The 14,939-nt window shown below is 49.6% G+C and overlaps 3 protein-coding genes across 3 annotated transcripts; 1 reads left to right on the top strand and 2 right to left on the bottom strand.

The window, feature by feature from the left end:
• Positions 1–359: 359 nt before the first annotated feature.
• Positions 360–2,681, top strand: FIESC28_10970 (uncharacterized protein; the record flags this gene model as incomplete). Its single annotated transcript, XM_031165100.1, has 2 exons — positions 360–2,498; positions 2,559–2,681. 2 exons carry the CDS (start codon positions 360–362, stop codon positions 2,679–2,681), a joined length of 2,262 nt encoding a protein of 753 aa, XP_031010843.1.
• A 980-nt stretch (positions 2,682–3,661) lies between these two features.
• Positions 3,662–6,014, bottom strand: FIESC28_10969 (uncharacterized protein; the record flags this gene model as incomplete). The annotated part of the gene is made up of 4 exons (XM_031165099.1): positions 3,662–5,393; positions 5,443–5,554; positions 5,602–5,758; positions 5,808–6,014. The coding sequence occupies 4 exons, from the start codon at positions 6,012–6,014 to the stop codon at positions 3,662–3,664; spliced, it is 2,208 nt and encodes a 735-aa protein (XP_031010842.1).
• Positions 6,015–9,194: 3,180 nt separating this feature from the next.
• On the bottom strand, positions 9,195–14,541 carry FIESC28_10968 (uncharacterized protein; the record flags this gene model as incomplete). The annotated part of the gene is made up of 2 exons (XM_031165098.1): positions 9,195–14,407; positions 14,487–14,541. 2 exons carry the CDS (start codon positions 14,539–14,541, stop codon positions 9,195–9,197), a joined length of 5,268 nt encoding a protein of 1,755 aa, XP_031010841.1.
• Between the last annotated feature and the right edge of the window lie 398 nt (positions 14,542–14,939).

Raw genomic sequence — 14,939 nt, 5'->3', positions numbered from 1 at the left:
ATCCTCAGTTTTTTCTTTACTTCTCATCCGTTCAATCCATATCGGCTCATTCCCCCATCTTAAACCGCACCTGACGCATTAGACCAACGCAAGGATCACCCTAAGATTCGGCGATTGCTCGATTTGGTCAGCTGTTGTTGACAAGCCACAAACCGTTGGGTATGACATCGCGTCGTCTTTCAGCCCCTGATTCTTTGCCTTTACCCATTTGCTACGCAGAATTAGGGTTGTCAATACGCGATTGCTAACCTTGTATAAGTTGAGCTCATTCCCATTTTACGACTCACACTGAGCCACTTTCTCGTCTTACTGGACAATCTTACGTCTCACGTCACGCTTTGACACCAATTTTCCCCAAAATGCCTCCCAGAAGAACGGGCAGAAGTGCAGCCGCGAGTGCTCCTCCAGCCGATCCGCCTCTCGATGGCTGTGCCATTGCAGTAAGCGGAAAGTTTGAGGAGATTGGTCACAGTCATTCCTCTCTGGAAGCTCTCATTCGCAAGCACGGTGGCTCTTTCACCAGAAGTGTCACCAAGGCCACAACGCACGTTGTTTCTACCGATGATGACTTTAATCAGCAAAGCAACAAGGTCACCGCTGCACACGCCAAAGGCCTTCCTATTTTGAACCCATCGTGGCTGATTGACACCGACTCCAAGGGCACCAAGCAGAACCCTGATGACTATAGCTGGTCTTCATCCACCAACGGTGCTGCTAAGGGCACTGCTAAGGCTACTACCAACGGCACTTCCAGCAAGAGATCCCCTCCCGCTGCTGACGATGAGGATGAAGAAGACAGCCAGCCCCGAGCCAAGCGTGCCAGAAGCGCAAGCGTTGCTCCCACCAAATCAAAGCCCAAGGCCACTAAGAAGGGTGCCAAGGCCCAGGCAGATGTTGAGGAAGAGTCAGAAGAAGACGCGAAGCCCAAGAGCAAGGCTAAGGCTAAGGCTCCTGCCAAGAAGGCTACCAAGGGCAAGGCCGCAGTCAAGGCTGAACCCGAGTCTGAGGATGAAGTTGAGGAGAATCTCAAGGAAGAAAAGCAGGTCGCCGAAGGCCAGTTCATCAAGAAGAAGGATGCTGCCATTCCCCTTGACGAATACTGCACCCTCCCTACCTATCAGGTTTACGTCGATCCTGGTTCTGGTCTCATCTACGATGCGTCACTGAATCAGACCAACGCTGGTAATAACAACAATAAATTTTACCGTATTCAGGTTCTGAAGGACCCAAAGTCAGCAACTTTCAAGACGTGGACCCGATGGGGCCGTGTTGGAGAGATGGGACAAAAGGCTGTTCTCGGAAATGGAAGCCTCGATGATGCCGTCAAGGTCTTCCAGAAGAAGTTCAAGGACAAGTCAGGTCTCTCATGGGATAACCGCGGCGACAACCCCAAGCCTGGTAAATATGCTTTTGTTGAGCGTAGCTACGACGACTCGGATGATGAATCTGACGATGACGCGGGGGCTGTCAAGAAGGAGAATGGCGACGAGGATGATGTGCCAGAACCGGAGTGCAAGCTCGAGAAGCCTGTCAAGGAGTTGATGGAACTCATTTTCAACCAGCAATACTTCCAGCAAGCAATGACCTCGCTGAACTACGATGCCAACAAGCTACCCCTCGGCAAATTAAGTAAAGCCACCATTACCAGAGGTTTCCAGCAACTCAAGGATCTTGCCGCTCTATTCGACGATCCCAGTCTTGCCCAGAGCAAGCACGGCAAGAGCCTGGGTGCTATTACTCAGGAACTTTCCAACATGTTCTACTCGCTCATTCCTCACGCGTTCGGTCGCCAACGACCACCTGTCATCAACACCGAAACAATGCTCAAGAAAGAAATAGAACTTCTTGAGAGCTTGTCGGATATGAAGGAGGCAGTGGAGATCATGAAGAGTGACCGCAAGACAAGGGACACTGTCCATCCTCTTGATCGACAATTCGCCGGCCTTGGTATGGAGGAGATGACTCCTCTTGAGCATGACAGCAACGAGTTCTCTTATCTCCAGAACTATCTCCATGGTTCCAAGGGCGCAACTCACCATGTTAACTACACGGTGAAGGATATCTTCCGTATCGAGCGCCAGGGTGAATGCAAACGATTCGACGAATCTGAATTCTCCAAGATCTCCTCTGATCGTCGTCTCCTTTGGCACGGTTCTCGAACAACCAATTACGGTGGTATCCTTAGTCAGGGTCTCCGAATTGCGCCCCCTGAGGCCCCCGTGTCCGGTTACATGTTCGGCAAGGGAATTTACCTTGCCGATATGTCTTCCAAGTCAGCCAACTACTGCTGCTCCTACAACTCTGGTGGCGAAGCATTGTTGCTTCTTTGTGAAGCTGAGCTTGGAGATCCTATCCAGAAGCTCAATGATTCTAGTTATGAAGCTGGCGAAACTGCGAAGAAGCAAGGCATGCACAGTACTTGGGGTCAGGGTCAAACTGGCCCCAGCAAGTGGATTGATGCAGGAGCTGCCCACGAGAGTCTCAAGGGAATCAAGATGGTAAGTTTCTGCTTTTCTGCTTTTACATATTATTTGAAGCATTTGCTAACAATTATTTAGCCCGACCCAGAAATCAAGCCCGGCAACACCAACATTCCCGGAGCTTGGCTGCAGTACAACGAGTACATTTGTTACGATGTTGCCCAAGTCAAGCTGCGTTACTTGCTTCGCGTCAAGATGTAGGACCGCGTATGGGGCGTATGAACAGCTGGCAAGATGTATACTAGTTCTATGCGAAGATTCATGGCACGGCGTTTAAGGAGGAAAAGGGTCTGAGCATGAAATCAGGCCAGCCTTGAGCAGTAGAATAATTAGTCAGGCGTTCATTAGGCAGATAGTTTGATTGAGTTTATTGTTGACATTTTCATTTCTCGCTCCTGAAATTCATTTTATGTAAATATGTACAGTGTTAAGAACAGTTTGTGTCATGGGGTCGTTTGAGTATCGTCCATACAGGACGATGTCAGGTGGGTGTCAGAAGAATTATCCTCTAAGGCTTAGGGTACAGAAATAAAGTAGCCTAAGCCCCGGCCTAAGTTAGCTTAAGGTGACTAAAGTATCTCGTCTCTTATGCTCTCGGCGGCCAATTCTTCTGACACTGACGGATATATAGTGTCCACCTCTTCAATAGACGCATCGACCCGTAAGATCGACATTGATGGTGATGTTGTTCTCCTGGTAAGTCCAGTTGAATCTATGTCACGTTCCAGTGGTAGATGAAATCACTGGGCAACTTCTTAGAACAGGATACAGCAAGGTTGAGCTCTAGCATCTGCCCAGTGATGTTGCAATCACTGAAGCTCATGAATATTTGACGGCATTTGAACCTTGAATCTAATCCATCATATCTCCATGGCTCCGAAGAGTGATTGAGTGTTGAAAGTCTCGTTGGCCGAGATTGTTTTGAAGCCTCCGACCCTGGTGCTGCTGGGATGGCAAGTCTCTTAGAACTTCTGGCCAGGCTTCGCCAGCTGCTTCGCGGATTTGCCCCTTCAAGAATCTTTCGCAGGCGTCTGGGCGGAAGGCTGAGTAGGGGTTGGGAGCGTCGCGTCTTGGTGACACAAACCGCGAAACCCCTCTTGTATCGTTGAGATGGCTCTGGAGAACTCTGGAACACCAAAATGTAATTGGAGCTCCAGTCTTCTAGCCGGATCTTGTTTTCATCATGCCCCAACGCCTCCATGAAGAGCATCAATGCTTAGCCAATCATTGTTGGGCATCCACAAGTTCTGATCAAGTCCCATTCCATACTCTAATCCAGTATCGGTACCCAGCCCATCTGTACCCCCGTCATAGGCATTATTGATTTCCGAAATACCAAAGTCGTGACGTGGGACTATCTCTGGGACGCTCACGGCAGGCTTCACTGGAGCTTGAACTTCGGTAGTCGGATGAGGCAAGTCTGGAGACACTTGACTTTCAGGAACCCAAGGATCGGCAACGAGTGAGGGTGGGAATGTTGAATCAGTCATGGCGGACATCGAAACGGGAGCCATGGAGACGAATTGACCAGGATCGTTGATGCTTGAATCATCCGCAAGACCAGCCTGGCGTATTGGTTGAGAATATCCATTGTTGAGGGGAAGCTGCCCATGCGGATCTGGCGTGGCTGATGGCACGCGAATGGCAATACCATGAGAAATCAGCTTTTCCAAATCCGCCTGAATGCCTTCTGCTGTCTTTCCCGCACAACAAGACTTGATAGTGAGCAAGCAGATCTTGGCCCTTTCCATGACGGCATCCAAGGTAAGGTCGTATTTAAGGGCATTGGTATGATATGCGTAAGTCAACACGCGAGCGCATTGATAGGCGCAAATAGCCATGTCCAAGTCAGTCACTGGCTTTGCGTTGAGTTTGTGCATGGAAGAGAAGATGTTGGCCATTGACATGGCGTGTTCCACGCATTGTCGTTGGCAGTGATCCACAAAAGCATCATCAAGAGATGCCAGAATGACACGAGGAAGAGCTTCGCGAAGTCCTCCTAGAGCAAGACGGTACAGATCGATCTGACATTGATGCCACCAAACATGTATCATGATGAATATGCAGATTCGTGGAGAATAAGCCCGAAGTCTCAACGAGCTTTCTGAGAATTGGAAAGAAGCAGGTAGGTGTGTCGCAAAATCGCTGAGATCTTTCTGTAGCCCCCAAATACCAGATTGAAGTTCATCGGGCTTGGTGTTGCGAGTGAGCATAACTCGTCTCGAAAATTCCATAATTCGACGTCGCATGTGCTGTATTCGGACATGGAGAGCGAGACTTCCAATGTCTTCAGCTTGTGGGTTGCGAGGCTTATCGGGTTCGTGAATAAGTCTTTCGGTCGGTTGTGGCAGGTCAAATTCAAAGTTGCGCTCGTTGCATGGTAATCCTACATGGATTTTATCAGCACTCCAAAGCGAGTAGTCACGATATCCACCAGAGACACCCGAATCGATACAGTAGAGGGCCCACATGAGTCGACGGCGAGACTCTTGAGCAAGGAAACAAAGATTTGGAGCTTCGTGATTCAAACGTAGAGCTGCAGCATATCGAGATGCTATACTCAACAGCATAAAAGCGCTTGGAGATTTCTTTGATAGGATACGGTGCTTGATAATCAGGACAAGCGCCTGCACTTTGATGGTTGAAGGCCGAGTGTAATCGGCAAAAATGAGACCCTCAGCATCGTCGATACATCTTTCACCATAATCCTTCATCCCCGGTCCCATATCTGTAAGGTACGATGTTATGCCAATCAGGGCCAGCAGAAGAGCCTTCTCCACCTTGCCCGAGTTGTATCGTCCTTCAAGGGAGGCTCGATGTAGAAACGAGAACATGGGAATATGATGGACATGATTGAAGAACTTGATAAAAGTTCGACCTATTAAAGCATCGAAAGACTCATCTGGAAAGGGACTACAACTGTTTGTTAGCCAGGGGAGCATTACCTACAACGTCAACTTACATTTCTGGTGCAAAGCCTTGGGGTGTTGCAGTGCTGGCTGGGTCGGTCAATCCAGGGTCACTATCGTTGTGGCCGTCATCTCGGTCACACTCATGGCTTTGCGGACTTGGTCCTTCTCTTAGAGATATGCGCGCTCTTTTGCTCGGTCTATAAACACACTCAATGCCTTGGGAACGGCAGCGATCGCATGACGGCATGTGGCCGGAACATCGGGCTTTTCGACTGTGGCAGCTAATACAAGCTTGTCGGACTCGGCGGCGAGGAAGGGCACCAGATAGAGCACCAGTGTCGCCATCATCGTAGGAACAAGGAAATCCTAGTCGCTCGCAGTTGGAACAGATCTCACGAGCGCCATTGCATCGTACTTTGCGAGCGCGACAGGTTGTACAGGTCAAAGACGACTTCTTTGGTTTGCGATCGGGAGAGTTGGCATGAGAGGCGGGTTGCGAAGGGTTGGCTGGTTGCTGAGACACTACCGGAGTAGAGGAGGTTGTGGCTGAGACGGGAAGAGGAGAGTCGAGGCTGGGAATGAGGTTATTCGGATGGTCGCCTGCGGCGGAAGCGAGATCCATGGCGACGTTGGTTTAACTTGGCGCATGGAGGGACCCAACGATTGGGACCGTTAATATCAGCTTAACAGTGAAGTTCAGAGCAATCCACCGCGACCAACGTCGAGTTCGACGAAGGCCAGAGGGTGGGGAAACGATTTGTATGGACTTTTTGAAATGTTTTTATTAGGAGAATTTGTAGTGACGATGGTGGTGATGTTTAGTGAGTGGAATGGTGGGAGTCAGAAGGCGGGCAGGTAGTGGAGGCGATAAGGAAGGTTGTCTTGTTTCCTTCCATGGGGCAGGCACTAGGGGTGCTAAATTGTGGGAAAATCGGGACCGGAAGGGGCAACAGAAGTGCATGCTGGGTGTATGTTTCCTAAAGATTGGGGTTGTTACAGTGAACGGTAGTGTACTAAAGCCTAAAGGTGTTGTTTGATTGGGGAATCCAAGTACATGGAGATGCAACGGGCCTCTTGTTCCATTCATTCGAGACCTTGAAATCATGCATCATGTTGAATGATATTTATTCCTTCATAGAGACAATAATTAATGCCGTCTAGGTTCTTGCCAAGTCAAGTACAACTCGGTGCACACCCTTGGGTAGCAGTTGCTCACATGAGATCTTCTTAAACACGGGCAGGTGGGGCAGAAAGCAGGTTCAATTGACACTTTCCCATTGTGCTCAGTGGTGATAGCCATATTTCGACGTCAGACTTGACAAAATCGGACACAGCAAAAGTCAAGTTAAGCGGAATCAACCAAACGCTATCGAACTCTTTCATCCTTCTTCCACCTCTCATTCTGTGAGCGTTATTTAACACAAAAACTTCTCTGGCCTCGATTAGCCGAGCCGATAGAAAACCCATGGAACGACGTTTTGTGGAGCAATTCGAGCCCACAAGCTTGGCAAAATGTCGTACCCAAGCCTCAATGGTCACAAAAGTCACCGCCTGTGTTTTTACCAGGGAGCATTGTTTGCCTGTGAGTTCTGCTCCTAACAGTGTGCGTTGTCGTTGTGATAGTACATTGATCAAAGGTGACAAGGTCAAAGAGGCGAGCTCTCCCTCAGCTGTGATACTGTTTACGAGTCAGTTATTCAAAATCAGGATCAAACATCATGTTGAGATAAAGAACGACAATCTCTCTATCTAATTTCGAGATAATGCTGAGGCCGGTTATCTCAATGCAACACACTTGGACACGCGACCTTTCTGACACTCCTGCCAGATACGTCGCAAACTCTATCGTCACTTTTTGTTCCCCTTACAGCAACCAACGTGACAGAAACCTGGGGATACGGAGTACCAATGAGAACAAGAATGGGCCGAGAAGCGACACCTTTGAAGGTCTGAGTCCCGCTCGATCCCGGCGCCTGGGCTTGAAGGGTCTCCGCCAAAGACCAGGCTATTGACCGGGATTAACAGTCAAAGTTTAGAGGGCACTGACCGATGCCAATTCTTCGAAGAATTAGAAGCGAAGAGCTGTAAATTGAAGAAGCTCGAAATGGTTGCATCGCCAGTCTCAGATAATAAGAACTGATCGACTGACTCATTGCCTGAACAAATCGAAAGCGCTCTCCTCGAATCGAATCGGTCAAGGATACCGACGGCCCGAAGTGAGCTGATGAAATTGCGACCAACCGAAGGGAAAAAAGACGGACAAATCTTTGGTTAGCTTGTTCGCTAGCGCATATGCAAAGTAACAATGGACGACTGCGTCATTTAACCGACGGCCGCTCCGACTCCCGGAATATCATCGTTTTGATCCCCAGTTCGTGTTGAGGCACATTCACCCATTCAAGATGCCTGCCGCTTGAACACAGCCGGTAACAGAAGGGCATTCAATGCGTGGCTTCGGGGAAAGGAGGTTGACTTGGTAACATGGATCTTACTGGCCTGCTATCCTCGGGTTAGTTTTCAGCCCAACATCTCATGAACAATACATCATGATGATTATATGACTGACCATCACTTTGATGCTTAACCACACCATCTCTTGCGGTCAAGGGTCCTTTACGTGGGTTGAATCGGTGTGTTACTCGAAAAGACTTTCGCGGCTTACGAGCAATAACCCTACAGTTTAAAGCCTCTGTGTCGAGCAATACATACCTTGATCTTTCTGGCACTACTGGGACTTTATGGAACAGGAGTTTTCTGGAATCTCGGTTGCAAGAGAACACTGACATCAGGCGCAGGATAGCTTTTACTCTCCCCCTTGTCAAGCTGGGCCAACAAATTCTGGTTGCCATCGACGGACAATTCCGCTTACAGGCCTTCATACCTGACAATATGCCCATCATGACACCGCAACACCGCACCTTAACAAAAACTGATAATGTTCCAAATAACGAACTCAGCTTTTTCGGCCATTTTTCTTGCATGACCCGATCATTTATTTGTCATTTCGACGACTGCAAACCACCTGAGGGCAGATCATGAGAACTCATAACACCACCGCCATAGCTCCCTTGGAGCTACTATGCATCCCCCGCAACTGATTGTTTAGCTGAATGCTAGTCGATGCACCAAGGTTCCTTTTTCGATTGAGGGTGTGTATACATGATTTCTGTTAATACCTGTGCAGCTCTAGCGTATGAGATCTGATAATGGGACACCTCGTTAAATACGTTTTGTCCTGGTCTCAAAGACAATATATATCAGCTCTTGAAATAGAGTCAAGAACGGGTATTGCGTTAACGTGTTTTCTTTCTGACTACGTACCGTATTGCTAGACGCCCGAAGATTTACCCCAGGCTGTTTTCAAGCCAGAGCACCAAAAGCAAACAGGCAGCGACATTTCCTCCTTCATCTATTATCCGTCCATGCCATCTTAGCTTCAGTAAGGAGAAATCGTGACACTTGAATTTGAATCCAGGCTTGCGGGCTGAAGGATATCCCAGCAGCCTTTCTCGCTGCTTCACCTTGCTGACGTTCAGCACTAGGGGCACTTGTGCTGCCCTGTTTGAGTTGCATCAGTAACAGCAATCAGGGACTGAAGGAAAGCTACTGCAAGTCATCATGTCCTCATGGTATCAATCGTATTCAACACCTCATAAATATCATCTATCCTCAAATCATATACTCAATTTCCTCTAAAGGATGGAAAGAAATCTTATAGACGCCCAAGCGCCAAACAAAAAACACGTGGGTATAATACTTTCAGCGCACAAGCACACTCTCAACTCTCATCTCAGTCGCTCACTCACTCATCTCCCCCCCAAAATCCATTCTGTTGCAGGAAGCTCGTCGCCAGCTTGTCACCTCCATGCTCAGCCGCTTCCATCCAGTGAACCGCGACACACATCAACCCCGGGTCGCTTCTCACATCACTCTCCTTGCCTTCACCTCCGAAACCTGTGCGGCCTCCGCTGCCGCCGTTACCCAAGCGGCCATACTTGTCCATAACAGTTTGCTTAAATACTTCGCGTGGCTTGGAGAGAGGGAGCGTTGTACGCTCAACGTATTCTGGGTTGGAAAGGTAGAACAGCGCAAGCTCGCGCTGTGCTGTTGGGAATCCTTCCTTAGCCGTGATTGTCCACATCTTACCCGCATCATCCAGTTTGTATGTTGTTGACGGCGGTGGTGGTGTGCCAGTTGTTGATTGTGGCACATCTGGTATCGTATTGTCGTTTGGTTTTCGCACGTGGGTGTGCGCTGCGACGACTTCATCTGCCATCTCTACCATGGTTCGGCAAACTTCTGACTTGAGCTTGAGAGCCGCTAGAGCAGTGTTCCAGAAAGCCTTGCCACGCTCCTGCTTGTCCAGCACTGAAGGTGGGACAAATGATGCGATAAATTGCAAATCGCGGAAGAGAGTCTTTGGTCGGATTGATGCCTCTCTGAATAGAGCTTGGAGTTCTTTGGTAATGATGTCGGTGTTGACGTTTCCACCCGACATAATTGATCGTGTCTCGGAGTTGGTTTGTCGAGGACCAAAGAATGGCGTCGCAAGTTGAGATTGAAGAGCTTGCGATCGACGTTCTTTGACGTTGTCAATTGTTCCCTCTAGAGGTGTAGGACGAGCGTTGGTGTTGTGCTCTGTTACAACGCTCGACCCAGCATCGGACCGGTTCCATCGCGGCCTCTTTTGTCCGCTTGACTGTAGTGCAGCTACAATGAGGTTCTCCAATTCATAAAGAGCATTCAGCTTCGCGTAAGGGTTAGGGTGAACGCAAAACATGTTGAGAAGTCGTTGGTATGCCTTCTTGAAGGGAAATTCTGATTTGTCCTTGTCCTCCTTAGCCACAGACAGACGCGGCGTGGATTCATTGGTGCTGGATCCCTCAGTCGGAGGAACTTCCGAAGTTTCTGATGCGTTATCACCGGCACCCCGGAGGTTACCAAAACTCTTCTTCTTCTCAATGACTCTTGGTCGACCTGAGCTTCGCTTCTCCTTGATCTCAGAGCGACGTCGGGCTCGACGATCAAGAGCATCCTTACGATCAATGCACTGTTGTCCCAGTTTGTCAAACCAGCCATCAGTCTCAGAACCCTTGGAGAAGACTTGGTTGCCAAGGTCAGAAAGCAAGAGACTGGTAAGGGATTGTCTCAGCTCGTTCAGGAAGCGTGTCTTCTCATCATCCGACTTCTGGTGTTGGAAAACAGTCTCATTGGACGACGCTGAAGTGCCCGGGCGCCCGGTTCCAGTTGAGAAAGTTGAGTTGGAAGGAGCAGTGCCATGCTGAGAGTGAGAGAAGGTTGTAGATAGGTTTGTCATACTCGTTGTGGGCGAGTAACCTCGAGAAGCTCCTGAACTAGGAGACATAACTGGCTGGAATGGCGACCAGAAGGTGCTAGCTGAGTCGTTGGTGTGCGCAGGCGAAGCACGATCAAAGTACTCTTGACCATCAAGAATATCTGAAAGTGCTGAGCTAGCTCGAGGCATTCCTTGTCGGACAGAGTCAAGAGATTGCTGGCTAGGGTTGTGCATCGACAGCGATCTCAGATCACGAGCAAGTGAGTTGGGTCTGCTTGACGTAGGACTGAACTTGCGATCTTCGCTGATGATGCTTCCAGTGTCATCTCCAGTCCAGGACATTTCCTTCTCCCTGGCTCTGGCGCGGTCATAACCAAGCTTGTCTCGCTTGTAAAGCTCGCTAGACCACAAAACTGGTGCATCTCGGATAGTCTCGCCGACGAGTCTCGAGATACACTTGTCCACCTCGTAGCAGAACCTGTGGATTCGCTCCTCACCCATACAGAAGTTCTCAATGCCACGGTTCTGAAGCCATGCTGCAGTGGCTTCAGCAGGGTCATCGCTAAGCTTGTTCGGTCCACCTTGTTCTTCAGACGCGGCTAGAAGGTCCATAATCTGAGACTCGGTGCGGTAGAGATAAGAGGAACTTGGCCCTCTAGCCATGTGGGCACGAGATCGTTGGAAGGAGTTCCAGCGTCGAGGCATGCCCATGGTCTTGAGAGCTTGGCAAATGTCACGACTGTGGGCATACTCCTTAGAGTTACGCACATCCGTCACATACCACATCTTATCTCGTACAGATCGCACACGTTTCATCATGCGGTCGATAATGCCCTCGTGGCGTTCTTGACTCTGCTTGAGCCAGACGAGCCAAGCATCATACTCCTCGATAGCCGAAGCAGATCGGCGGATTGAATCTCTTGGACCACGAGAGAAGATGTTGATCAGTACCGCGAAGCCGTTGGCTCGGAGTGAGGGAGATGCAAGAGCATTGAGTTGATTGAGGGTCTTCCAGTATTGATGAGAAGAGACAAAGTCGGCCAGGGCCTTGGACTGCGCTGAGGCTGCCTTGAGCATGGTAATGAGGACAGCTTCTGACTTGTCATCCTGGGATTCTGACTCTGAAATAGATGCCTGTCGCTTCCCGTTGGCCTCCTTGTCAAGGTGCTTCCTGTATGGATTGCGGCTGGCCATCGACCGCTCAGTAGTAATAATTCTTGTCTTCGACTTGTACCTCTTGAGACCAGAAGCACGGTTACTAAGTTGCGTGCGGCTGTTCTCAGGCTCAAGGCTACGGGGAATCTCGTAGTCCTCCACCAACTTGAGGATTGAATCTCTCAGTTGGTGATAGTCCTTGTCGAGCTCGGGTCCGTCATTTGCGTCTTCCTCATCTGTATCAGTGCTAGATGAGTTTTCTTCGTCGTCCAATTCCTCATCAGGATCGAATGTCATGTTAGTGGACAAACTCTTTCCATCAGAGGAGATGAAGAGAACAAGCCATCGCTCTGCGCAAGGGTGACATGAACCACGGACGATATCTTGACCTAGATTCTGTTGCATCTCGTGGAGTGCAAGGCGCAGTCGGTAGCCGTCATCTTCATACTTGTTCAAACGCCTTTGAAGCTCCGAGTCCATCGCTGGAGGAGAGTAGCGCTGAGGTGTAACAGAGGTCTGCTCGTCCAAGTAGTCATCCCTGGTAGTAGAGTCACTAAATACTGAAGAGACGCTCGTGCTGATGATAGAGGCAGTGTCAAAGTTGTTTCTTGTGCTTGACATAGGGATGGGCTGGGAGATAGCAGACATGCCAGAAATAGAGGCTGGGCCTGATCTAAAGCTGCCAGAAGCCGAGTGAGGTCTTCTTTCGGGAAAGATGGCATTAATCAAGGTCGCGAGATCAGCTGGGCTAATCACCAAATAAGGATGGACCTCCTTGGTTTCTCTCAAGGAAGTGATGGACCTCGCTGGGAGTAGCTTGGCAGCGGGAGCCTTGGATCGAGATCCTTGGAAACGGGCGAGGATGCTTTCCACATGGCCCTTGATCTTTGGTGGTACGTCGACGGGAACACAGGTTGCCGAGGGCTTACCACTCCACATGCTGGAGACATACTCATGAGCCTTCATGGCTACCTTTTTCAGAATCTTCTCACGCGCATAAGGTGTGATGTGATACTCAGCCAGCATTCCATAAGACTCCGGGTGAATAATGACGCCGAGGAGAAAAACGAAGAAAAGACACCTCCAGACCAACCAGCGAGAGGTGTTTTCGACATACTTGTGGTCGAGTTTCTTCAAAATGGCATTTCCAAGCTCCAAGAGTCCTTCGGGTATTCCGGTGGCATCCTCGTCGTCAACAAGCTCAAACAATTGGTTAACTGCTCGCTCATAGAACTCTTTGGCCGCGACCTCATCCGACGAATTCCAATCAGAGAGGTTGAATCGTGTACCATGTTGGTCCTCGGCCCGGTCCAGCAAAAAGGCTCCATCCTCGAGGATCTTCATCAGGTACCATTCCATATTGGACTTGCCAGACCAGTCACGCATTGCTGTCCAGATGTTGAGAACGGAAATAAGAAAGTGCTCTCCAGTAGATTTGGGTTCCGAGATAAGCCTTGCCAAAGCAGTAGCCCAGATTTCGGTTCGTCGTTGATCCTCAGAACTATCAGGTCCAGCAGAATTGGCAAAGCAGGTATGAATAAGAATGGATAGAGGATCGTGGCGTTGGAAAGACAACAGTCGCTCTATATCCACAGCAGTGCTGTTCTTGGGCGCACTTGCATGGGATCTTCCTCCAGAACGGCCATGAAAGGGCAGGACGGATTCCACGGGCTCCAAACCTTTATGATAAGACAAGAATGAGTTCAACTCGGAGCTTGACAGAGAACATATACGAGTGGCCAAATAGTCAGGATTTGTACGGAGCTGAGTAAGAAATTCCAAAAATGTATCTCGAGCAGAAGCAGAAATGTCGTGTAGAAATGGCGTTATAGATTTGAGAGGGCCCATAGCTGCCGAGTTAGTGGGAGTGTCCAAACTTTCAGAAGATCCAAGACCGCCGTTGGCGAGGCCTTCCATCTCGGGATCGAGAAGAGCATAACGACGGAGTTCGTCGCAGCTGTTGCGTACATCATGGATAGCGCTGTACAGGGCAGAGAAGTTCTCCTTGTCGTCACGACGGAAACTGTCGACCAAATTACGATGAGCTATTTCCCCGCAGCGGGTCAAGCGGGCGCTGAGAGCAGTAGAAACCAAATTCCTTTGAAGACGTAGACGATTGTTGGCGCGCTTGCGCTCCTGGTACTTAGACAGTCGCACTAGATGGGCCAGTTCCTCGAGAGTTGTACTTTCAGATTCGGGTTGAAGGTGTGGATTTGTGTATTGCGAAACATCTTGAAGTAACGGTTTGAACTTTGAAGAGGAATCGTTATCGTTTTCGTTGGTGCTAGGCTTTAGAGCCGAAACTCTAGGACTGTTTCTTGGTGACGGTTGGCCAGGCATATTTGGTTGTGCCACAATTGGCTTTCGGGACGACATGACTGGTGACTGTTGGTGAGCATGACCTCGATGTTCTTTGTCATCCGAGTTCCGCGAAGACTTCTGTGTGGGATCGCGGGTTGGGCTAGGGCTCGGCGAGCGTCGTCTTCGTGATCGAGGTGGTTGCACATGAATATCGACAGACGGAGGGGGCGACCCCGAATCTTGCGCAACAGTGGACGACCCAGCTATAAAGCCAGTCATCAGTATAAGTAAACATGCAGAGTCGGGACTGGAGACGGGCTGGTAGCGACGTCGGAGACGTACTGGGAGCAGTATGAATGCGGACTGGTGAAGACAGAGATCGTTGCATAGAAACCATTTCGGAAGAGGAAACTGCGTCGCAATCGCGCAGCTATGGCAGCTCTCTATGAGGCGCCGCCCACGGGCTTGTGAGTATAGGTACTGTTATGTAGGTTCTGTATGTATATGGCTCGAAGATGCAGGCGATTCGCAAGGAAGATCGTTGTACGAGGATTCGAGAGGGGCGCTAGACCTGCCAGCGAAGATCGGACGAAATAAAGAATGACAGGGCGCGAGAGGTTGGAGAGATAATGGATGGCGCGTTGGCTAGTACTGTACTTCGGATCGGATCGTATCACGGGCTGGAGTCGCACGTTCTATGTAGAGAACACAAGACTAAACAAAACAACGGAGAATAGGGGAGAGGGGAGGTCCTAGGTAGAGGAAGAGAGGAGAGGAGAGAAGAGAGAAGATGTG

This window comes from Fusarium coffeatum (genome assembly GCF_003316985.1).
Source record: "Fusarium coffeatum strain FIESC_28 chromosome Unknown BRIP53273_contig_350, whole genome shotgun sequence".
NCBI lineage: Eukaryota > Fungi > Ascomycota > Sordariomycetes > Hypocreales > Nectriaceae > Fusarium > Fusarium coffeatum.
Note: the sequence above shows the minus strand (reverse complement) of the source record. Positions and strands in the feature narration are given on the sequence as shown.